The following is a 26,159-nucleotide window of genomic DNA, read 5'->3' as shown; positions in this document are numbered from 1 at the left end:
TTAGGCATTGAAAGGTAATATTTGTGAAATATCGCGCAGCTTTAACGAATTTTTCAGTTAGATTTAGAGTTGGAGAACGCTCGAAAATTGGCAAATTTAATGGAAGTTTAGGAATCCCAAAGGCATCAACCAACCTTGGTTAAAAAGGATGGATGAACGTCGTGACTTCCTTCGGGTGGCATCTCGGATCATGTCCAATCATTATACGTTGAATGCGCATCTCCGGCGTATTGGGGTCGTAAAGAGCGTTCTCTGCGCTTGCGGTGACGGCTATTGTGACATTAAACATGTTGTCTGGTCGTGCGCCTAGTGTTCTACACACCAAAAAAACTAAATTTCACCATTGAACTATTTCGAAACTTACCACAATCTAACAAACCGTAATTGACGAAATGATGAAATATAACCGTGTTCTGTTTAATTTTACATGAAAGATGTACTTTCCAAGCGCAGTTCCATAAAATTATACATTTTAAACCAGCGCCATATGTGGAGTAAAATAACGTGACTCACAAAATTCAACGACATGTTAAATTAAAATCAAATGTAAAACTATTTCATCTTTGATGCTCGTATAGTCATGGTCAAGAGACGTAAATTTACACGATTTTTTCTAGTTGTGCAGTGCCAGATCTGCGTTAAACGAATCCCTTCGGCCTGGTTCTAGTCCGAGAATATTACGCACTGCTAATGTACTGGCGGATCGCATTCACTGCAATTGAGTGAGTTTAAGCAGCCCATTTTTTGACCAAAGTTTCAGACAAATCAGATAGAAGACAAAGGGCTACAGGTTAACCCCGTTACTCCCCCCCACCTGCACTATTTTTTGGTCATGACAATCTGGTATATACAGTGTGACCTAGCGGTGAAAATACGACCAGGTGGGTTTTCTTTATGTAAATGTTTCAGAATGGTGCCAAAGATTGATCTCTGGTATCTATCCGTAAAACCCGTTCCAAAAATATCCATATTGATTAGGTTATTGAGAACTCAGCATTTGCCATAAAAAAGGGGGTGCCGATAACCGACCAAGTTTGGGTGCCGACAACCGATTTTAGTAACCTTTTTGAAAACTGAACTAAAAGAATTGTGGCGAACTGCTCGATGCCATTCAATGTTGAATCACAAAATAGAATAAATTCACATCATAAATATTAAATGCGCATACTTTTCCGATCGGTTTACTTCTTTCTATAAGCAAATCATCAAAAAAAAACATTCAAGTAGAGTTTCACTTGTTCAAAAAATATATTGGTTGTAGAACAGAACATGCGAGTCTGTTTGCTTCAGCAATCGGTACAAAAAGATCGTGCTAATATAACACATAAATGATATTTATCAGAATGTCCATGTCTACTTTCTGTCAAAAGTTACGTAGGGGTGCCAACAACCGACCAGTAGTGCGGGCAACCTACCACTTTCCCCTATTAATTTCGAGAAAAACGAGCTTGAATCGCAGCATCCTTTACAATATAATTTGAAATTATTTTTTGCTATAATTATTGCTTATTGTAACATATTTCAAATCACCTAAAAGTCGAATGTAGCCGAAGAAATTCTTTATCCAGTGCTATGATTATTTCATTTTTTAAGATTCGGAGGGATCCTCTTAGGACGGCGACAATGCCTTTTCTCTCTGAAAAAGAGGAAAATTTTTAAATATGCAGCACGAGTTCAAAAAATAGTATCTGCTCCTGCTAGATTTAAGAATTTTGAACTGAGTTTTGAGTAGATCTTAATTTTAAAAAGTGTAGAGGATGTTGCGGTATTATGATACATCCTGGGGCGACATTATGGAACCATTTCGAATCGACTTTTTCATACAAGTTTGCATACAATAAACCTTTCGTTTCGGGATGCGTAATGTCACCCCTGTTTTTATACCTCGCCACTTATCACGTTCTATCTTGTATAGCTATACCGTAGAACACATTTGTGGTTGTCGCTGGCAGTGTACCGATGTAGTGGAGTGAACTGGTTTTGCACTTTCGAGCAGGTGCAAATCAATCGAAAAGCCCAATTGATTAATCCTCTATCTGTATACCGCTCAGTAAAAATCATGAATATATTGAACGGAAAGATATTTGAGTATATATTATATTATTTCATATTATTATATTATTTCTCGCCAAACATATGATTACGGCCTAAAAGCCAACTGTCAAAATCCACTTTGAATGGAAATTCCGGACAAGCCGTTACACGCCAATCACAGATGTTGATAGTAAACGAAAGAGAAAAGTTTTCTCTTTCATAAACTGTTGTGAACTGTGTTCGACAAGTAACAGTTTGTCTGAAATTTCCTTTCAAAGTGGATTTTGACAGTTGGCTTTTAGGCCGTAATCCTATGTTTGTCGAGATTTTATTTTATATTATTTTGAGCGAATAGAACACTACTCTTCGCAATGTGTTCGCTATAGCGCATCAAGAATAGCCTGTCGCTCATCAGATGGACGTAAAAACAACTTTCGCAAAAGGAACGCTAACGGCAGAGATGATGATGATGATGATAATACTATCCGGGGGCTTTGAAAAGTAATCAAATTTAATTTATCGTCACCAGAAGTCTATATACGGAGGAGGCTTCTTGTGCGTGAAATGAATAGTGATATGTATTGTAGTTACATGTTAGTGGTTAGTTACATTTTAGCGTGTATTCAGCAAATCTTTTAGCGCAATCGCGCAACACTGCTGTCAGTTGATCTGATTGAAATAAACCGTGAGATCAAAGAGAATAGGGAAAGAGACGAAGAGTGAAAATCAGTCAGAACGGCGACACTCCCTTTATGATGATTTCAACACTAGAATTTTGGCAACCGCTTCCACAGGCAGCACTTTAAATGACTCCTATTATATTTTGAAAACAAACCGTATGTCGATCGTTGGATTTGTTTATCAAACGATGCGCATTTCGAAACAAAGAGATGAAATAATTCTATAGCTTGTTTTTACTCATACATATACTGTAGAATGCACCTCACAATCACGATTAAACCAAATTCTGACGAAAATTGAAATTTCTTTTTTAATAGATGTACAATACTTATCTCCTCCAACTCAGGCATGAGTAATGTTTATTTACATTGCACGATTGGTCTGCTCAATAAGGTATTTTTGGCTTCACACTATTCGTCTCTTTCCCTATTCTCTTTGCGTGAGATATGTCTCATTCTAGTCAAATAGAATAGGGAAAGAGACGAATAGTGTGAAGCCAAAAATACCTTATTGAGCAGACCAATCGTGCAATGTAAATAAACATTACTCATGCCTGAGTTGGAGGAGATAAGTATTGTACATCTATTAAAAAAGAAATTTCAATTTTCGTCAGAATTTGGTTTAATCGTGATTGTGAGGTGCATTCTACAGTATATGTATGAGTAAAAACAAGCTATAGAATTATTTCATCTCTTTGTTTCGAAATGCGCATCGTTTGATAAACAAATCCAACGATCGACATACGGTTTGTTTTCAAAATATAATAGGAGTCATTTAAAGTGCTGCCTGTGGAAGCGGTTGCCAAAATTCTAGTGTTGAAATCATCATAAAGGGAGTGTCGCCGTTCTGACTGATTTTCACTCTTCGTCTCTTTCCCTATTCTCTTTGATTCTAGTGTGTGTTCTAGGATGTGTTTTCTAGTGCTAAAGAAAAGTCCCCCTAAAGCTGTTTCTCCGGTTCTCTGGCTATTGCGGTCCTAGACAGGTCAATTGGATCTTTCCGGAGTGTCCGGTCACAGGAAGACCGTAAGTAAAATCACATAAAATAGTGGCGACGAGGAAAACGGTAGTGGCCGAATACTTTTTACGGCACGGCGCTGAAAAAGAACTGGTGATATTGCAGTTGTCGACCGGAACGCGATTAGCTTTTCGCGGCGTCAGCGTCATTTAATACAAAAGAACAATCCGAAATAATTAACCCTTTTGTATCCTTTTGATAGATTGGTGAAGAAAATAGTTCATACAAATTATAATAGAGATTTTTCTTTCTTTAATAGTTTAACGACATTATTACACAGTAGGAAAAAATGTTCGGCGGTAATAACTGCTGCTATTACACGTTGCCGGGAGAATCATCTGGGGTTTGCTGGAGTATTTGGTGGTTGCTTTGTGGTATCTGGTGTGGGTGATGATTTGTTCTGGTGAGCGATAGATTTTTTTTTGTATTTGTTTAAATATGGTTAAATTTCAAATTAATTTATTTTGAACCGATTGTAAAGTTTTATAATTTAGTTTTATAATTTTACCTAGATTTTGGCAAAAATGGCAAAGGTCAATCTCGCCGATTGGATAAGGCGTCCATTTCCGGGTGAACAAAGTTAAGGAAACAGAGGGGAAGGACCAGATGTTTATGTTGGGTGGAGATTATTTGTTCACAATGGCAGAGAAGCTTTATCCTACGGAAACACTGATGGACGAGGTATCGTATGAGATACTAGTTCAAACGCTTAAGGAGAGATTTGACAAAACTGATTCAGTCCTGCTCCAAAGATATAGTTTTGGTACGAAAGTACAGAAAGATGGAGAATCAGCAAGTGACTTTATTTTTTAACTAAAACTTCAAGCTGAACATTGTGAGTTTGGTGACCAAAAGAATCCCTATACTTATACCTTATGTTTGCCTTATATTTGATCGCATTCTTGTTGGGTTGACGGATAGCTTGCTTAAGCATTGCCTGTTTACGGAGGATAGTTCAAATTTCACGCTAGAACAGGCGGAAAAGATTATCGCTACATGGGAAATGGCGGCGACTCATACAAAAGCGATGGCGAATAATGATGTTGGCTTCGTTGCTTCGCTAAATACTAGAATTTTTTTGATCAGAGGAAGAGGAGCAGTTGTTCAAAGAACTAGAGAACAAGCAGAAAAGTTTCGCGGTTCGGTGAAGAGTGAAGGCTTGGTTTCCGATCCGCGATACATCCGGCGGAAGATCGTCAACATTCTTCGCCAACTCGTTTTCAGTCGCAGCGTTCTAGGTACCTAGGGTTCCTTTAGTTAAATGTTCTAAGCAACTGTGATAAATGGTTCCAGGTTAAAAATTTCCGGTGAAATTGATGTTGGGGTTGAGTTAAATGGTAAAAAGGCAACATTGAATCTTTTGGTGCTTGATTATGATTTCCAGTTCATTCCATTGCTGGGTAGGCCATAGTTGGACGAATTCTTTCCCAACTGGGGAATTTTTTTAACGATCTAATGCCAGCAAACAACATTATGGACAAAAGCAATAATTGTTGAAATCAAACTAAAATTTTCTGATGTATTTGTCAAGAGCTTTTCTACACCAATCAAACATTTCGAAGCAAATTTAGTTTCGAAAGGTGATCTTCCAAACTTTACAAAAACGTATGACGTTCCTTTTCGGTTAAGGGAGAAAGTTTTAAAATGTTTGGATGAGCTAGAGGTAAAGAAGGTTGTAATTCCTATTCAAACTAACGAGTGGGCATTCCATAAATATTTGTGTGGGCAAAAGTTTAAAGTTTTTACCAACCACAAACCGTTGGTGGGAATTTTTGGTAAAGAGGGCAAACATCCAATATTGGTGACAATATTATATATTTGTATGATTTCGATATCCAGTACAGACCATCTGCAAAAATGAGCAATGCTGACTTTTGTTCACGATTCCCATTGGAAATTTCAGTTCCTAGTGAATATGATCAAGAATATATAAAAAGTAGCAATTTCGGAAACGATTTGCCTACCGACTTTGTGGCTATTGCAAAGGGAACAAAAAACGACACTTTTCAAAATTACATCAAATTGGATACCTACCACGAGGCCATTTAGCAGAATATACATTGATTTTGAGCATCGTACCTTTTTGCTGATAGTGGATAGTTTCTCTAAGTGGGTGGAGGTAGAATGGATGAGGAAAGGTACAAATAGTTCAGAGGTCTTAACAAAACTTATTGAATTTTTCGCTCGTTTTGGATTACCAGACGTTTTAGTATCTGCCAACGGTCCTTCGTTCAACTCGCATTCATTCAAAAGCTTTCTTAACAGACAGGGTATACAAGTACTAAACAGCCCTCCATATCATCCTGCTAGTAATGGGTAGACGGAGAGACTGGTGAGAACAGTGAAGGATGTGCTCAAAAAGTTCTTATTGGAGCCAGGAATGTTATAATTGACTTCAGAGGATCAAATAAACTTATTTTTGTTTAATTATAGAAATAATAACTTGACGTTGGAGGGCAGTTTTCCTTCTGAAAAAGTTTTTGCTTATACGCCAAAGATGTTAATCGATTTGGTTAACCCCAAGAAAAGTTATAAGCAGATGTTAGTACCACAAACTTAGTTACAAACAGATGCACTTATACCTGGGGATATTGTGTGGTACAAGCATAACATGCCACATGTACGTGAAAAATGGTTAAAAGCATCATTCTTCAAAAGGTTTTATTACAGATCATGGTTGGAAACGAGGCGACAACTATCGCTCATCGAACTCAAATCAAAATCGCTAAGGATGGACAAAGAATAGTACGTCAGCCAAGACCATCAATACGAATGGTCAAAACTGGTCGGCTGATCTTGGCTGTCGTTTATCCAGAGATAGCAACTGTAGTAGAAGATAATATATTGTCTGGCAAATACCAGATCGAAACGAGAATCAACCTGATATAGAGAGAAGAAAAGTTAGTAGGAAAAGAAAACTTCCGTCTGATCCGGTAGTGCTCCCTGGCCTACAAAGGCGATCGAAGAGAGTTAGAAAGCCTAGATTATATGAAGATTATGAATATTTTTGAATTATTATTCGTTCTGAGATTAGAAATAGATTTTTTTGAATTATTGTTCATTCTTTCCGAAGGAGGGAGAGCTGATATGTATTTTCGTTACACGTTAGTGGTTAGTTACACTTCAGCGTGTATTCAGCAAATCTTTAAGCGCAATCGCGCAACACTGCTGTCAGTTGATCTGATTGAAATAAACCATGAGATATGTCTCGTTCTAGTTTACAAGTCTCACCGTTCGGATGTGTTTTCTACTGCTAAAGAAAAGTCCTCCTAAAGCTATTTCTCCGGTTCTCTTGCTATTGCGGTCCACCTATCTATAGACAGGCCAATTGGATCTTTCCGGACTGCCCGATCACAGGAGGCCGTGAGTAAAATCACGTGAAATAAGCGGTTCCAGAGATTCGTGGAGAAATAATAGAATTTTCGAAAATGCAACCACTATTATCGTAGCAGGATCGTTGTAGGTAATGAATGTGGCGAAAGCTCTTCCGGTATAACCGATGTTAAGGTCATCAAAACCTTTTTGGGAATGCGAATCAATCAGCATCAAAATCACAAAAATCAAAATAACTGACTGTAAACCGATTTCAACTGCTTTGGAAACACAATTTAAGTTGCTTAAAGGAGTAGAGGAGAAAAGGAATATCAAACCATACCGAGAACGTAGATGCCGCAATGACAACAAGGTCGGATTTAGTACCTTGAGTTATCCAAACGAGATACATTGGGTACATCTCAAAAGGACGTGTTGTTTTAAAACATCTCCGAAAAAATAATGAAATACAACAAATCTTTTTAAAACATTTATTTGTAAATTTAATATGAGTAAGGCCATCAGAAACAGTAATGCAAAAGTTTCTACGCATCGCAAAAGCACATTGTAAATAAAAATTGTTTTATAACCGACATTTGGCTAGTTCTAAAACTGTTTCTATTGAGAGTATACGCAATGTTTTTATTATATTTTATTGATTAAGAATTTGTATACATTCCTTACTACAGTTGACGTTAGTTGCAGTGCGATTGGCGATTATTATCGCTCAAAATTCAGATCATGTAGTAGGTATATCGCATTATTTCTGTAAGTATCTGACATCACCTTTATCATTTAGTCTGTCGGTTTTTTTTTATTGTTGTATAACTTTTTTTGAAACGTAGCTTATCAAGTGGTCAACTAAAGGCACATGTTAGAATTCCATTGTTGTTTTATCAAAATTGGTAAGAAATTCAATCTTCTGTTCACAAATTTGGATTTAAACATATGCATTTTTCTCTGGAGCACTGGTTACATTAAAGCTGACTATGTTAAGTAATTTTTGTTCACAAACATGGCTTTATTCGCAAAATCTAACATGGATCAGGAAGGCTGTATTTATGATTTTATTTTGTTGCTTTTCTCTGAGTTGAATACAATATTTACGCGTTCACAGTTTACAGCACTGAACTACTTTCGCCGGAGACGAAAGCCGTTGATCTCCACTAAAACATGAAAATCAAAACAGCACCAAGTGAAGCTCGATGATTATGAATGCTAGTGTAATGAAACTCTGCCCATGTAGCACTACAACTCCGTCGATTTGAAATGTGTGGTTTTCTAATTTCTCTTCCCTACAATTACACCTATAACAACGAGTGATGTTACACCTTGGATTTGCTTTTCCACTAGTCGCATCTGAGACACAAAATAATAAGTATAAATGCTAAAGCAAATCACGAAAAGCTACTATCATCATCCTATTTCACTTAGCTTGCATCTAAAACTTAACGCTCGCTCTTCAAACGATTACATTTACATAAATCTTAAAATTTTCACCTAAAAACACGTTAAAAGTTAGGTTTCGCACCACCCAAACCGGTACGGCACGATTGTGATTCTCAAGTAAGTATATAAGTATGATCGTAAATTTCATATACGAAAGCTACGATTAAGTGCAAAGCTGGAGAATTGGTTCTATCCAGGTTACCTCTCACAGTAATCTGCGTTGTGTAGGCACATATTCTCCAACGGAAATTAACTCTGAATAAAAGCTTATCAAGCCTTTCATTGGAGCTTGGATTGATCATTGTGCGTTGTGGCATTTTAGGAGGAGATTGATTTGTTATTTTGGTTCTGCTGGTTCAGTGGCACACCTTCCTCAGCCTCGTGATTGGTGATGCCTCGTTCCGGTGGGTTGTTCCAAGACTGCAGCTCGCCCGTTCCCATGAGGACATAGGCCGAAGAACCGACAATGTAAACTACTGCAAGGATCCAGAACACAATCTGCCACTGGCCGTAGGTTTGCTGAAAAAAAAGACGGAAATCGAACGTCAGAGGCGACATCTATTGCAGAGTAGCATGATAGTAACTTACGTTTTCGTGTGTCAAAACACCAACCATGTAGGCGGACACAAAACCACCGAACGACGACAGGGTATTCGCCATACCGAAGATAGTTCCGGAGAAGTTGGGCGCAATGTCCAAACCGTTGCCGAGATAGCCAGCTGTGACGGCACCGTTCAGGAACAGTGCAAGGGTGAAGATTGCCACAGCCCAGCTGCGGTTTTCGCCCATGTAGACTTGAACGATCATCAGGAATCCGGGAGTCATGACGGCTGTTGAGAACAAGAGGATTTGTCAGTTGTTCCGAAATGGATATATAAATTTATTCTTATGTGGTAAAACCCTTGATATGAAATTTAATTGAATTCTTGAATTCGAAATAGATACATACCGAAAGCTGTGAAGATCTTGCGAGTGGCTGTGGTTGACAAAGCTCCAGTCTTGCGCAGATGATCGGCCAGGTGGGAAGACATAACAGCCATAGCATATTTGCCAAAGTACGGCAACGAAGACAGAAGACCGTTCTAGAGAGAGCAAACATACAAAGTTCCATTAATCATACTGTAAAAAATAGAACCCGTAAAATCTTACCTCCTTAATGTTAAAGTTCAGAATGTACTTCATATACGTCGGCAGCTGGTTGACAACGGTAAAGAAGCCAAACACCGATGCACCGTGAGTCAAAATAATAGCCCAAACTGGAGCCGAGGTAAAGATCGACTTCCATGGCACGTAGGTGGGTTTCCTAGTTTTACCGACAGCACCGATCGCGCTCTCAATTTCATTTCGCTCCTCGGCTGAGATTCGTGGATGAGATGCCGGAGTCTCGAATACGACCAGGAACCAAATGATCGACCACAGCAAACTGATTCCACCGGTGAAGTAGAACACCGACTGCCAACCGACGGTCGCTATCAGGAAGCCGCAAATTGGCATCGTAATAGCAGCTCCCAGCGAAGAAGCCATCATGTTGGAAATAAACTTTGACCGATCCATCGGTGGGATCCAGACTGCGGTCAGTGGATGAATGGCCGGCCAGGATGCCCCCAGGAAGAAGCCTAAAACAGCTCGCAATATAACAACTGCAATGTAATGGGTGTAAGCGGCAAGAGGAATAACCAATGTCAGTACACTGGCAACAAGCATGCTGTATCCGAAGACGCGTCGTCCACCGACGACCTCCGCTAGACGGCCACCGGGTAGTTCCGTTAGCACGTAACCCCAGAAGAAACTGCCGAGCATCAGATTCTGCTGGTACGCATCCCACTCGAACTTGTCCTCTTCCGCGATCACACTCTGCTCGGTTGTGGTGGAGCCACTGGACAGCGCCGCAGCTGTTTCGTTACCGAACGCAAGGGCATCGTCACCGGCGGTTCCGTTCGAGAGATTCTTCAAGGTTTTGCACATTACCACGATGGCGATCGTGAAGTTCACCCGCAGGGCATAGTTCAACATGAACCCGAAGATGACCATAATGTTCAGTACTTGGCGACATGATAACCAGTCTGGAATGATATAAAAGAAAATGGAAGAGATTATTAGCTGAAACAATTACCGTAGCTGGAAATTCGGTTGGTCAGAGATATTCATTTATTGCTTAGAAAAGTTTTAAAATGGAAATCTACTCCAAAACATTTCATATTTCAAAAGTGTATTCAATCGTTTAGAAAACGTTTTAGGGCTTGTTTGTTTTCGATTACCTTTCATTCTTACGGTATTCACGGTACGGTGAGTTCACCGACATTTCGTGCGTATTGAACACTTTACGCTGACGTCACAAATGAACTCAAGTGTTCATTTTTGACAGTTCGCTTGTACTGTTTACATGGACTTAGAAAAATTCTTTGCGAATTGTTTCAAGCGTCTAGTCGTCCACAAAATTTTTCTAAGTCCATGTAAACAGTACAAGTGAACTGTCAAGAAAAGTGAGGTTAATTGTGTCCGTAAAGAACCTAATATAATGCCACTTGATGGTGGGTCTACCAGTGAATCGTCAATAAATAGTAGGCTATAAAGAACAAAATTGACAGCTCTGTCTCTTCGTTTATGGCAGCCATGGCGAAAGCAGAAAAGGAACTACGTTCGACGGTTTGTAATTACCGCCGGCTTCACCCTGAAACGATGAAGCGCCACAGTGCACTTTGTGAAGTTCCAGGCGAAAAATAAGAGTACCGAGCGCGAGCCGGGTTCCGGCCGTTCGACAGTTTTGTGAGATCGGAAAGTGCAGCAAACGCTGAGGCGGAAGACGGAGAGTAAAGTGACTAAATTCTTCAGCGCCTTGAATCGGGAAATCGGTGCTACCGGCAGACGGTTAAAACGTATTTGGGCAACATGGACTCGTCATGAGGAAATCGAGGTCGGCCGTGTCAGAAGTGTAAGAAGCACCCCAAAAGCAGCGGTTTAAGGTGCTCTTCAAAGACGTCTTCCCTGTGAAGCGCAACGTGGATCATGAACGACGCGACGTACTTGACACTCGGCAACTACTGACAGGGGACCGGCTGTTAAACGTCCCCCAGGAAGAATGTGATCAACGACGTAAAGTATATCTCCTACACGAACTTCCCAAAGATGGTTCTCTTATGGCTGACAATCAGTGAGAAAGGGATGTCAAAGCAGGTCTTGTTTTCTTCGCAACTAACGGTCGACGGGGGAGTTGTACAGCACGAAGTTCTTACCGGAAATTGTGGCCTTCATTAAGAAACACCACCAGAAGGACGATGCCGTGTTCAGGCGGGCGTTAGGAGATCCTAGTCATCTCCAAGAACGTCAAAGCCCCCACCCCACGTTCCCCAGCTGTGGTCTATGGAATATTTCTGGACGAACCTGAAGTCGATCACACCTCTAACAATTTCGTGGCGAAAAAAATCAAAGGAACTGATCAATAAAGCAGCTATACAGTTGAAGTATATGCCAAACCATTCCTATTCGATGGCTGTGGCCAAAGCTCCGACCTGTGGAATCATTTTCGTGAAACCATGAATTAATACAGGAAATAATAAAAAATTGTTTTGTTTTGATATCTTTTGTTGTTTGCCTTTTGTTTATTTGGGTTTTAACCTGACCGGCCATTCACTCGCTAAGTAAGAGTGTATATAAGATACATTTATTTTTTGCGGGAGCTTCCTAGTTCTTGTATCTGTATGGCGCTCCCCGTGGTGTCGGGACTTGGGCGGTCTTTCCAACTCCGTAGTGGCATGGTAATGGGGTCACTCTCTGGGTGTCGAACAGTGTAGGTACTTCGGAATAGGGTCATGGGAGACCTCTTCAACGCTGGAGCGGTGTGACAGAGGGTCATTAGTGGTCGTGTTTTTGGTGATGGCGGTTGGGGTGTTGTTCTGGGAGATTCGATGACAGTTGGATGCTTCATATCGCATACGGTCACGGAAAGCCTCCCCACAGCTCCGGGGACTGCAACAACTATGTTTGTGTCGGTTTTGTCTTGGGGTACCGAAAACAATGCGACATAGACGAGTGTCATCGACGGCATCATCCAACGCTGCGTACCAAACACGACCAGGATGCTACCAAGTAGTGCAGGGATGATGGCAAGTAGGAAAAGCGGGACAGTAAACGTACGACGACACTGTTTCAAAGCGTTCCTGTGACGCTGCGCGGGAACAATCAGCCCGTGTCTGTATACATTTTCAGGGAAAAAACAATAGTCAACGAAGAGGTGGTGAAGCAGCTAGGTATTGTCGGAGCAACGCAGTGAGCAAGCTGAACTTATCGCGGCAGTCGTTGCTAGCCGGAAGTAGCAGTTACGTTTCCGTCCCTGAAGGACCTACCTGGCGATGTTTACGAGCAATAATGTTCACATTATGTCAACACTCAAGCTAGGTGATTGGCAACCATGAGAACCGATTGCAATGGATTCAATCAGGATTCTCGGTTGAGAGTTTGGTCATAATGAAAGTTGCCCGTTCTAAACCAGCGGAAGTTCGAAGATCTAATCGGGTCCCAATGGAAACTATCAACCGTGCCGACCAGTGATTCAAGATGAGGCTTCTCTGGATAAATGATTGTTTCAAGCTCCCGGATAGCTATTGCAGCAGATTGCAGTTCGGAGAGGCGTACGCACACCGACTATTTTAACGGCGAGAATTGTGGGACCTTTCTGAGTATCATGCTAAAGGGTACATACACAAAGCCGGACCGAAGAAGCTCGACGAGTCGGATCCCCGCGTACGTGGTACGAATGGTCATCAATCCCAAGAAGCCGTCGCATCTTCTGTGAATCTCCCTCAAGACGATGCTGTTGAAAGGGCCAGCTCTGGTGAATACATTGCTCGACATTCTTTATGCATTTTAGGAGAAGCGGGTCGCTTTCAGCGAGGCTCTGAAGGAAATGTTTCACAAGATTCAGATTTGGTGAGAAGATTGACATGCGCAACGACTGCTTTGGCGTGAGGACCCAACAAAAGTTCCCGATGTGTATTTGATGGATATCGCCACGATAGGTGCGACGTGTTCGCCCCGTTCAACCCAATTCGTGAAGAAATTGAACGCCGCAGAGCATTCGAAAGAGTATCCATCCATTGCCGATGCTATTATCCGGAAGCATTATGTGGATGACTACTTAGACAGCGCTGACGAAGTTGAAGAAGCAGTAAAGCTGGCACGCGAGGTCCAATTCGTCCGCTCTCTCAGTGGTTTCCATCTGAGGAACTGGCAGAATTCCGCTGAGATACTCGCATGAGTTATAGAGAGCGAAGCAGTCACGGAGAAGTGTCTTGATTACCACGGTTGGAGTTTGCTGGCAGCGGTAATCGGAATATGGTTGATGAAGCTCGTCATCACTAGACACTCACTGGTAGTCAAGAACACAGGATTCTAATGTGACTCTAAGACGGTGCTGGTCTGGATATATTCGGACCAGCGGAGACATCGCCAGATCGTTGCTGATCGAGTGGGCCTAAGCCGAAAGCGGGACAATGGCGATGGCTATCAACGAATGTCGCTGATGATGCGCCAAAAGGCAGCCAAAATTCCGTACACAGTCCGCCCGATTGGTTCTCCAAGCTGGCCTTCTCGTATCTTTTATATGGTAGTCACGTGAGTATTGTCGTATTCGATAAGAATGTGAGGCAACAATCAAAGATCTTTCAAATACGGGAACGACTCAGCCAACTCCACGTATCACATAGACTGCTAGGGTAGATAAATCTTAGTAATCGTACTCTTTCAGCATAAACTCTAAATACCACATAGGCCATCCACAACGCTTCAACACAATACTCTGAGACTCGATCTCGATTCGTTTCACGTTTTCCGTCCACTGCAAAAATCTCCTTTGATAACCAATTGTATCGTAATCTATTCGCCGATCATACAAAAAGCGTAAGTTGATACCGAACGTTCGGATTCGCACATCTCCTGTTTGTATTCGGTCTTCTTTGACTAGGGTTCGCGCTATGACTAAGTTGTTCGCTCTGATTCCACGTCGATATTCTTAGCATTGGTGGTGCTGGTGGTGATAAGAAATGAACTGTTGATATCGGTAACGAATGACCTGATATCTCCAGTAGATGTCATCCGGATTGCCTACCGAGAGAAATGCGCTTCGCCGACTCCGACCAGCTTCTGCTACACTTTAGGATTTTCCAACGCTCGGTGGTTGACGGTAGAATTACTGGAACTTGTTCTGGAATCTGTACCATTGTTGGACCTTACAACCGACATCGTCACTGGCATTTGGAACAGGAATAAGACCGATCTGACTCTACGATGCTGTCTTAATACCAGTTTTTTTTTTATTTTACAAAGACATTCAACTAATTCCAACATAACTTTTCAAAACCAGTGCAATCTTTTCACGCTTATCCCAGTCCGTACGAGCAACCTTAGTGTAGATCTGGAACCAACCCCGCTAGGATTCTTGGTCGTAAGCTGGCAGAGAAGAGGAAAACCAAACAGCGTCGATTCTCCATGTCAGGAGTGGCTCTAAACAGCGTCTGCCACGGAACGGGCAGTTGAATGAAAAACGCAGTGTCTCGCCAGCTACATCCAACATCGCTAGGCGTCGCAGCTCGGGTATGCCGAATAATCAGCGACAAGCGACCTACGGAGAGTATCCGAAACATAATGTAAAACTCGCCACCGGGGACAAAATTGCATAGGTCGGGAGGGAACAATTTTTTCGTTCAGTAACTAGAATGGAGAGCTTCCACACCACCAACGACAACGGGACTAAGTTGGATCAATCGTGCCGCAGCCAGACGCGTGGTTATGTATTGCACCGATTTTGAATGAAAAAATTTCGAAAACGCACCTGGAGACCCAAATGGTGAAACTGATTTGCAAATCCATCATTCGACGTTTCTCCGATGTAATTTTTTGTCAGCATCTTTCGGAAACCGAACGTCGACTCTGAATATTGTGGTCTAGTGCAGCGGTTCTCAACCTTTTTCGTTCCGCGGGCCCCTTCGTAATTACTCAGGGTTGTTGCGGACCCCCCGGCTTAACATTCACTTTGTGTAGTGACCAAATATTATTTTCAGTCTGTTACAAAAAAGGTCCTTCCGAGATAAATAATTTTCTTCCCGGACCCCTGGGGTCTCGCGGCCCCCTGGGGTCCGCGGACCTCACGTTGAGAATCGCTGGTCTAGTGTATAAGATTTACGCAAGGCTGTCCAGCAAAACCGGTTCCGGGTAAAAGAGAACCATGCAACTGAACATACAGCGACTGACGACTGAGAGTGTTATCCAAAACTAGTAACTAGGACCAAGCTAGCGTTGGAGTAACACTATTTCTGTTTTGCGTGATGTCCCGCAAGAAAAAGAGTTCTAATTGAACTGATGAGAATAATAATAGAATTAATAATAGTGAGTGCGACCTAGACAAAACATCGGCCTAAAAAGGGTAGGTATGCAGTGCGAAAGGCTATTCAAGAGGTGAAAATGCTGAAGCCGTTGGCAAGGATGGAATTCCGGCCGAATAATTTCAAGTCGGGAATGACCGGCTGTACGAAGTAATCCAGTGTGTGATCGGTACAGTCTGGGTGGAAGAGAGGATGGACTGGTTGAATGGGCTTATACGCCTTACCCACAAGAAGTGCAACACATTCGAGTATAACAACTATCGAGGTATAACGATTCACCAAGGAGCTGAAACCTTTGCTGGTGATTATCAAAGTGGGTTTCGAGAAGGACGACGATCAATGACAGACCAGATTATTGGCCTGCACCAAATCCAAGATAATTTTCGGCTATACACCTTGCGTATCATCTGTTTGTGGATTTCAAGGCAGCGTACGATTCTGTGATACGAAACGGGCTGTAGCATGGTTTCTCAACAAAACTGATAAAGCTGATTCGTATGATGCTGGATGGAGCAAAATCAAGCGTTAAAACAGCCGGAGAGACATCTGACTCATTTGAAACGTTAGATAGATTAAAATAAGGCAAGGATAAGGATACACTCTCTAATTTATTCTTCAAAGTAGCGCTCTAAGGTGCGATATGCGAAGATCAGACATCACGATCACATCACAATCATCACGAGATGTGATATGCTTCATGGCTTCGCGGACGGCGTCGAATTCGTTGGCGTTGATCGCAGAGTAGTGACAGAGGCAATTGTTCCGTTCAAAAGGGAGTTTGTGAGGTAGTTGGTAGACAGCGAGGCAGTGCGAATAGTGTTGGCTAGAAATCGATGGGATCAGGTACGGTACGGTACGGGATTATGGACGAATTCGTATATCTTGGCACACTAGTGATATATAATAACAATGTTAGCTGCGAGGAAAAAAGACTTGTTGCGGTTGCGAACAGTACATTCTACACATATAACATATTAGGTTTTGACATAGGTTTACTATCATAAAACTATAATATGACCAGGAACGCGTACGCTACAGGAAGCGATTATAACCTTAATTAAACCTCATTAGGAGCGTTTGGTCATTAGATGGTGTTCTCAAAAGTGTGGAGTTCTGTAAAAAAAGAACCCTAAAAATTAGGCAATATTCAAAATTATGAACCTATGGAAGAAGTTTTCACCATAATCCCGTGATGTGACTCTAACGCAAAGCGCGGCTGTATCGCTCAAGCACAATTTAGTTTCTTCGTTAGAAGAAACTTCGTTTGAAGATAGATAAGCACTCGCCGAAGGGAAAAGTACTATGTTATAGGCACTGCAGGTAAAATGGAACTGAGTTTCTTACAAACCACAAAATTCTTTACCATAAAAATTGTATTAAATTTTGATTTCACATAACGATTTAAACCTAAAAACTGTTGATATCAGGAAATACTGGTTGATATACTGGTCATTTAACACTGGACTGGTGAAGAAAACTGAAATTTTATTTAATCACACGGAATTCAGGATTTTTTTATTTTGTATTATATGATGGACGACAAGAGAAAAAAATTGATTGGTCGAGATGCGTGTCACTCTCCCTTGTCATATGTACATTTTTACCACATTTCCACCTTTCCCATCCTAATTCCGAGATCTTTTTCACGCAAATATTTAAAAAATCTTGTTTGAAATTTTATCATAATTATGGTATAATATGTTCTGGAATCACGACTTGTGTGCAATTATCCAGCAATGCGTTATTCGACGATGAGTATTTTTTTTTTAACCTTAAGGTGTCCGTCTCTACCTACTTTCCCCTAATTCCTTGGGAATGACACAGGAAGAATTCCAAAGCAAATCTTATCAGTTAATTTTGGTATAAGTTTCCAGTCATTCTTCACTTCCTGGAAACGACAATACAGATTTTATAGCTACGAAAGGTGAATTTTTTACAACCGGTAATGAGCAATTTGTTTCTTTTTCCGGTCTTGGATTCCTAATTTCTTTCACCTGCCTCTGATACTATTGAAATGATTTTTTTTTATTCTGAGTAACTGTTTTGTCCAAGTTAGGAACAGAAAGGAAGACAATTTTCCTAACTGTAATAAAACTGGGGTTATTGCCCATAAATTTTAAGCAAATTCAATACAATCTCTTCTCTTGAACGACAAATATAAAATTGTATTTCTAATTTCACGGATCTGACTTAGTTTTGAAATTTGATAGTTTGAATAGATTATTGAAATGCAAATACTTTGGCACATAGCTTAAGGTCTACCAAATACAAATTTGTATTTGGTTTAACTCAGAATGTTGCAAAATACGACCATCTTTGAAAACCGAAAAAAAACTTTAGCTGCCCTTTGCGCAATCTTTATAAAACCCAATCGACGTATTCGGGGCATTGGTAGTATACCACTGATTGATAGAAAAAACTGCTTCTTTTTTCGTTTTCAAAGGTGGCTTCTGTAGGAGATAGGCGCGTAGAATTAAAAAAAATAATAATAACATATTGAGAAACCGTAATCTATATTCGTTAATGAAATTGTTAAAATTTCATGCAAATTTTTTCCTTAACCCTATATACTGTGTTTGTCTTGATGCGATGAAATCAAATGGAATAAACGATTTTAGATGAACAGGCCTTGGTTGTTGTCACAGACAATCAAGTTTCAGTTTCTCTCAAGACAAAAACGTCAGAACGCAACAACAACAACAAGTTTCAGTTTTTGGAAAGAAGTCGATGAGAACAGACAGGTCTGGTCGCGACAGCTGCATTTCAAAGCTTTCCCAATTAAACTTTAAAGGAGCGATTGGTTTAACATTAACGAACATTTCGCAGCCTATTCAAAGTACAGTGAAGACCCGTTTATATCACTAAATTTTAGGCTGATAAAATCGGGACATATATTTTTCTTTCTTTTTAAGAAACCGAATATCTTAAAATATTCTTCTTTAGTCCCTTCCCTAGATAAAGCCTCATAACCTTTCCTGATTATTTAGCTTAAATTTCCCTTGAGGGGGTCTGACAACGCAAAATTTAAAAAAAAATAAGATTTTTTTTGTTGCATATTTCGGATCTCTAGGATAAGAAAAATATGCTCAAGAAAGGATTTACTCGAATTGAGCTTGGTTTGTCTGCTAGAGCCCATCAAACTACCAACTATCAATTTTCATATGAAGCGAAGATACAATGCTTTGCAAAATATTAATTCGGAACTGTCCCGCCTAATCCAGGACGTCTGGTCACATTAGTATAGGTGTTAATCTACCCGACCACGATAAAACCCAGGACACTAAACTGTCCATGTAAGTAAGAGGAGATGGAAATGGACTATCGCTCAAACGTTCACTTTCGCAAAATGACAACCAACCTTATTGCAGAGCTCCAACCAGCAACAGCTCGTCATTTCACATCAATTAACACCAATTACGGTCGCACAGCTCAGCAGTCACATTTCCTGTAGGGGGAATGGCGCCGTTTAATGATTATTTTATTGGAACATCCCAGACAGTGCCCGGCAACGAAAAAAAGCGTTGATTAAAAAACAGGACAGTATTAAATTTTCATTGACAAAATTTTTACTAAAAAAAAATTGAAACGAACGATTAATCAAATAACGAAGCTTAACCATGCTACAGATGCTCATACATCACACAAAACATCTTCAGTGCAGTGATTGAGGAAAATATCGACTTCATTTAGGGACATACCACCAGGGTCAACATTATTTTCACTTCAACTTGCTGACCGTGTAGACGCATAATAATGACCATCCAAGCAACCGGGCGGCGACAGCGCGTGAATCGTACGTCAAAACCAGACGGTGCCCTTATCATTCAGTCAGTACAACATACCTACAGCAGTTGAAGTGAATAATACGCGCTTGTAAGTACCGAGCGCACATTTGTAACCGAAGTGCACTAGTATTAGCATCCTCCTCGTTACAAGTGGATTGTAAGTAGAAATATGATCCTCTGATTACAGGCAATCTTGATTTATTACAGACTGCAGAGGCGTAGTGGGGTTGAAAATGACATGCATTACATGCGACATGTGCATGGTAGTTAGCGAAGAAAGTTGGAAAATAGTTCAGAGCACTTATTGCACGTGTATATCGGTGTAATTGAAGGGGACGCATTTTCACGCATGATTAACAGATATGCAGATAGATGGAGTGCAGTAGCGGACCACTTGATGTGCAATTCAATATGACAAGACAAATGTATAATATAGAACGTAGAAACTAGTTAGTAACGGGAGAGGAAGTAAATATGTATTACGATCGATCTATCTACGACTGTTACTACAAAATGAATACAAACTGGAATTTTATTATTATTCGAAATTAAGTTGAGTTTGAAAAACTCAACAACGAACTGTGATTTTTACCAAGGTTAAATGGAAGAATGAGTCTTGGGCAAACTTCTTCCCTTGTATTTGTTCGACACAAACGCTGTTCGATGATTTCTTTCTTCGTAAAGCAGACACCGTCTATGCTCATAACACGCTGTGCATCTTTGAAAACCAGACAGCCACATGCCAGTACTGTTAATAGACTTAAGGACAGCTTTGCGCTGAATTTCTAAACTTTATTTTTATTTTACTTTATAGCAGCGTCTGTTTTGGTATGTTTTAACAGTAGTTTTTTTTTTTTAAAGTATTCCACGGCAGTTGCATTCTATGGTCTTGAAATGAATCCGTCTGCGAGATGATTATCGTTATATTCGTTATATTTTCAGTCGCTATCAGGGCCATTTTGAGTCCTGATCTGGCAAGGGATTCTAAGCAGTAGAAAGAAGACTCAGGACAACCTGGATACGTCGGACCGGAAAACGGAATCTTCTTTTTATCAAGTTACATACGTGATCTGATACACTAACCTTATTGTTGGTAGAACTAAATTCCTGTCGCAGGTGTTATGTTGGCTGGCGAATAACGAAAAATACGCCAATCAGTTGTTTTCGACGAGACAGAGATTTGGTGCAGGCTCAAAAAACGGCCCGGAAAACACTTCCTTAATCGCAGAAGAAATACCGATCGGCAAAGATCCACGCGATGAAACAAGGACTACGATCGAAAACATGGAGATCAGAACTGCAAAGCGCTTGGCTTGCGGGTGTTTGATCGAAACCTGCACGATGAGTTGAAAATATAGCAGAAACTTCGCTTACTGGGGCAAAAGCTGATATCGAACGGCTACATATTACCGGAGTGGCGACATAATCGGCTTTATGGTGCTGGTCATGATGCGTGATTCAACCAGTTATCGGTCTGGCTATCCACCTGAAGACCACTTAATCAAACTGAAAACTAAATGGGCTGTTCAACGGAAAATTTTTCTTCGACGTTCGTGCACATATAACTTCGACCCGCAATCTGGTAGCGGACTGTATTAGCTCAAAACTGTCAACGGTGTACAACACTCATTGAGCAGGGAGGCCGAGGTTCAATCATGGATATTCAAGAGTTCAAAGTATTTAAGGGGTGATTGATGTATGTTCGCTGAAGTGTCACGTCATTTTCAAACTTACATGAACATTAATTGAAATCCGTGGAAAGCGACTAAAATGTTGGTGCTGGTTGCAACATTTACTGAACTAAATCCAAAAGCGAAAACTGTAAGCAAACATTGTTAGCTACCCATATGATCGATTGACTAACATGTGATTTAGCAGCAATTAAAGTCGAAATCACCACCGTTAATTCTATTGCTATTGTGTACGTTTCTTCACATTATATCACGGTTTTCCGGATTATTCAATTGACACTCAATAACCTAATACAGAAATTCAATTTGCGCACAAGCTAAAAAATGAATAAAAATCTAGTAATATAACCGAGATTTATTAACCATGGCAATCACTAATGATTAAGTGCTTATTTTTGAAAAGATTTAGTGCTACGTCTTCTATACTGATGGTACTGGCTGTCGATTTTTAGGTACGTGACGCAGCTTTTGTCGTTGTCAATATTTCCTGACAGCTGACATCATTCTGGAAATGAGTTTGACGGAGTCGCATGTATTTTATATATTTCATTCGCTTTTTATATATTTATAACAAATCAATAAACGAGAACACTTTTGTGTGCCCACACAAAACACACGTAATTTACCATTGCGTACGGAGATTTATTTCCGCGGCGACTCAGCATTTCGAACATCAGTTAATAACACTTGAGGGTCAGGTCATTCAGTCCGATTTCTTGGTTGTCGCATTCGTCCATGTATCGTCACTGCAAGTGTCTTGTATATTGCTGATTGCTTCTACTTGCTTTTTCGGTTTGCGACCGCGAAACCAGCTTCCTTGTTTGCTGGTAGCTTCTTCTAATGCGTTGCAGAACGGTATGGCTTATTTAGCATCTTTCTTAACCTTCCGGCAGTCGGCGCTTGTGCATTGAGTGCACGCTGCTCTGAGAAGCTAGCGAAATCGTCTTAGAGCAACAGCAACTGCTCGTTCAGAGGGCCATATGCGCGACTTACGGAGGGTTAATAATTCGTTTATTTGATACGACTCAATGCATTGGCTTAGAAGAGCTTTGGATCTTTTATGTAGTTGCAAGGTTTAATAAAAATTGCAATGCGATTTATTTGGAGCCTGTCAGATCCCGTTCGCGCGAAATGCCATTGCGAACAGAGATCCTTTTTCGCTGGGGGGAATTATTCGTTTTTAATTAGCTTCTGTTGATAGTTTAGCAGGTGTTGCTGTATGCAAACTATGAATTGAGGGGCTTACGTGTCGGCGCTGTCTCTCTGGAATGTGACACTAGACCAAAACAGCAGATCGACGTTAGTTCAAAATTGGAAGTATCCTAAACTTTCAATATCCCAACTTTCAATATCCCAAAAGAGAAGAAGTTCGTTTGCAAATAGAACTTCTTCTGTTTTGGGACATCAAAAGTTGGAAACCTTTTAGGTGTGTTCACAAGTTATGTTTCCGACTTTAGACAAGCGTCAGTCTGGTGCCTTGGTCAAGTGCCAGATTCTAAAGATACAAATTCGAAACGCAAGTCCTTCGATTTATAGGTGTTAGTAGTTAAGCAACAGTTTGTGCTGAAGAATCTATATTTGTTTTGTCTTTTGTACTACCGCACAAGAGTTTCCAGCGTGCTGATTGTTTATAGTACTGACATGTGAGTGTCTGATTGTCATAAGTGCACAGCGTCGTCTGAGAACATGTAGATCCAGGTTGCAGAGTAACGAAGGAAGGAATGGGGTACTTTACTCCAGTTATTCTCTTTGATGTAGAGAACTTCTCCATATAACCATAAAAACACCATTTGAAATACTCGCGAGTACAGATGTTCTTCGTAAATGTGACATACATTTTGTTAATGACGGTGCAAGTAAGTAGTGTTAGATCTTGTAGCCAAAAATTGCTTTTCTCATCGTCCATAAATACAAGGATCTTGATTATAGTGTTGCCACAAATAACCACGTAATTTAGGTTGTTATGTAAAATTAAAATTTTCTTAATGCTATCAGCACTGAACACCCGACTTGGTAGAACTCGATAGAGGCGACTTCCGTAAGCCTAACCTCCATTTTTACCTTCAGCAAATGTTCCACATCACGAATGCTCGATCTCCAACTCCACTCAGATGGAATATAGTCTTCAGGATGTCCCTCATGATGTAATTAATTTAGGCATTATTCAATTTACTGACGAAGATATTCTAACTGCTATGAGAAAGTTAAAGTCTTCAACATCGGCAGGACCAGATGGTATTCCTTCCATTATAATCAAAAGATGCGCAAGCGCATTATGTACGCCTTTAAGACTAATTTTTAACCAATCGCTGTCGCAATCAACGTTCCCCGTCTGTTGGAAAAAATCAGTTATGTTTCCGTTTTTTAAAAAAGGTGACAAGCAAAATGTTGCGAACTATCGTGGCATAACTTCACTCTGCGCTGGCTCAAAGTTATTTGAAATATTAGTAGGAAATGTGCTGTTTCGCGAGACCAGAGCATATATATCGAAGGACCAACATGGCTTTTTTCCTGGTAGATCGACAACTACTAATCTAGCCCAATTCACTTCGCTCTGTATTAAAAATATTGAACTTGGATCTCAGGTCGATACTGTATACACGGATCTCAAGGCTGCATTCGATCGTGTAGATCACACTCTTCTACTGGCAAAGATGAAGCGGCTGGGCGCTTCGGATTATTTTATAGGGTGGCTTAAATCATATCTCGTAAATCGTTCTCTGTGTGTAAAATTAGGAAATAACGAGTCATACAGTTTCATCAACTTGTCGGGAGTGCCTCAAGGGAGCAATCTAGGACCGTTGCTTTTCTCGTTGTTTTTCAATGACGTTTGTTTTGTTATACCTCCTGGGTGTAGACTTATATATGCCGATGATCTCAAACTATTTCTTACTGTGCGGTCAATAGAAGATTGCAAGGAACTACAGAAACACTTAGATGCTTTTTGTTGTTGGTGTAATCGCAACTTGCTGGCTCTCAGCGTGTCCAAATGCTCCATAATATCTTTTACACGTAGAAAAAATCCAATACTGTGGAACTACACCATTTCCGGGGAATCGCTAGAGAGAATGACAGTTGTCAGAGACCTCGGTGTGCTTCTGGACTCACAACTGACATTCAGAAATCATTACTCTCATGTTACAGCACAGGCAAATAGAAATCTCGGTTTCATTATAAGAATCGCCAAAGAGTTCACTGATCCATATTGTTTGCGGGCACTCTATTTTTCACTTGTGCGATCTGTCTTGGAAGCTTCAGCACCGATTTGGTGTCCTTACACAAGCATTTGGATCAACCGAATAGAAGCAGTGCAGGCAAGATTCCTCCGTTTTGCTCTTAGAACTCTGCCGTGGCGTAACCCAACAGAGCTACCACCGTACATCGATCGCTGTCGTCTGCTCGATATGGAAACCCTAGCCAAAAGGCGGAACACATTTAGAGCAGTATTTGTTGGGAAGATATTAACTGGTCAAATAGATGCTCCAGATATTCTCTCACAAATAAATGTCAATGTGCCCCCGAGAAGTCTCAGATCGCATAACTTTTTAAGACTCGAGTTTCGACGCACCGAGTACGGTCAAAACGAACCCATTAGGGCGATGTGTAATGTTTTTAATAGTGTTTATGGCCATTTTGACTTTTCTGTATCTTGTGATGTTTTCAAAAATAGACTAAGAAGGTTGACGTAGATTTTAAGATTCATTTTTTGTAATATTTGTATTTTTTATTTGTGTAATGCTGTGTACTATGTTATTATATTTTATTGTAGTGTGAATCCATTGTAATCAGGTGTGAATATATGAAAAGATAATGGGTTTTTACGCCCATTTGAGGATTGCTTCTGAAGTATATCCTGAAATGGGCTTTTCCCATTCAACTACATTTCATGTAGACCAACATAGGTCAGATGAAAAATAAGAATAAATAAATAAATAAATAAATAAATAAATAAATAAATAAATCTCTCGCGAAAAAGTCAGCAGTCTATAGCCACCGTATTTGGTCGGAGCATCACTTCCTATTTCTGTGGCTCACTTTAATCTCTACGGATCATCATGGCAATAATTGAAGTAATAGTTTCTATAGTTCTTCTCACAGAACTGTTCTTGTCGTTCTCTACACATGGACTCGAGCAGAAACTCGAAGCACACTGAGTTTCGTGACCGTTGTCTTCAGTGGCGGATCCAGGGGGAGGGTCCTGAGGTCCTGAAAGTTTTATCTCCTTGAGAAATTTTAAAATAGCTTCTATTTTAAAATCGTTCTAAAATCCAAATCATTCCAAACCAGATTCGACAACCAAAACTGATTTTTATTAAAAAAAAAAAAAGGGTATTACATGCAGGTCGGACTCAATTATCCGGGGATTCGATTATCCGGGTGTTTCTAAAAAAAATCAAATTTCAACTAGAATGTCTGATTATAGTGCTAATTCGATCATTGGAGCCAACAAAACTTTTTTTCGGGGGGTCTAGGGTTCCTCCTCACAAATTTTGGCCTACCTCAAAGTGGCCAAAAACTAAAACTTGGGATCGACCTTCACGGATTGGACTAACTAATTTTGAAGAAATTGATCATCTACAGCCAATATATAATATCCCAAATTATTGTGTCATTTTAACCACCCATCGGTCCATGGGAACACTCCTAATTTGAACTAATTGTTTCAAAAAAAAATTGTTATTCGGATTATATCTCTGGTACTGTTTGCACTAGAATCAATTAGAGAGAGTGTTGCCAAATATGCAACTTTTTAGTTTTAAACTAAAAGTACATTTTTCATGTAATACACATATCGGTTACTGCAGGCCTTTTTT

General features: G+C 40.3%; 1 protein-coding gene across 1 annotated transcript in view; it reads right to left on the bottom strand.

Annotated features, from left to right (window-relative positions):
* Positions 1-7,521: 7,521 nt before the first annotated feature.
* The window catches only part of LOC131678921 (sialin), a 79,754-nt gene continuing 61,116 nt past the window's right edge, over positions 7,522-26,159 (bottom strand). The window contains exons 3-6 of the mRNA XM_058959365.1: positions 9,643-10,556; positions 9,443-9,575; positions 9,082-9,323; positions 7,522-9,012 (exon numbers count right to left, since the gene is read on the bottom strand). Of these exons, the coding sequence (XP_058815348.1) occupies positions 8,812-9,012; positions 9,082-9,323; positions 9,443-9,575; positions 9,643-10,556 (1,490 nt within the window). The 3' untranslated portion in view covers positions 7,522-8,811. The remainder of the gene's footprint in view (positions 9,013-9,081; positions 9,324-9,442; positions 9,576-9,642; positions 10,557-26,159) is intronic.

Source organism: Topomyia yanbarensis, chromosome 2 (assembly GCF_030247195.1).
Source record: "Topomyia yanbarensis strain Yona2022 chromosome 2, ASM3024719v1, whole genome shotgun sequence".
In the NCBI taxonomy this organism is placed as follows: domain Eukaryota; kingdom Metazoa; phylum Arthropoda; class Insecta; order Diptera; family Culicidae; genus Topomyia; species Topomyia yanbarensis.
Note: the sequence above shows the minus strand (reverse complement) of the source record. Positions and strands in the feature narration are given on the sequence as shown.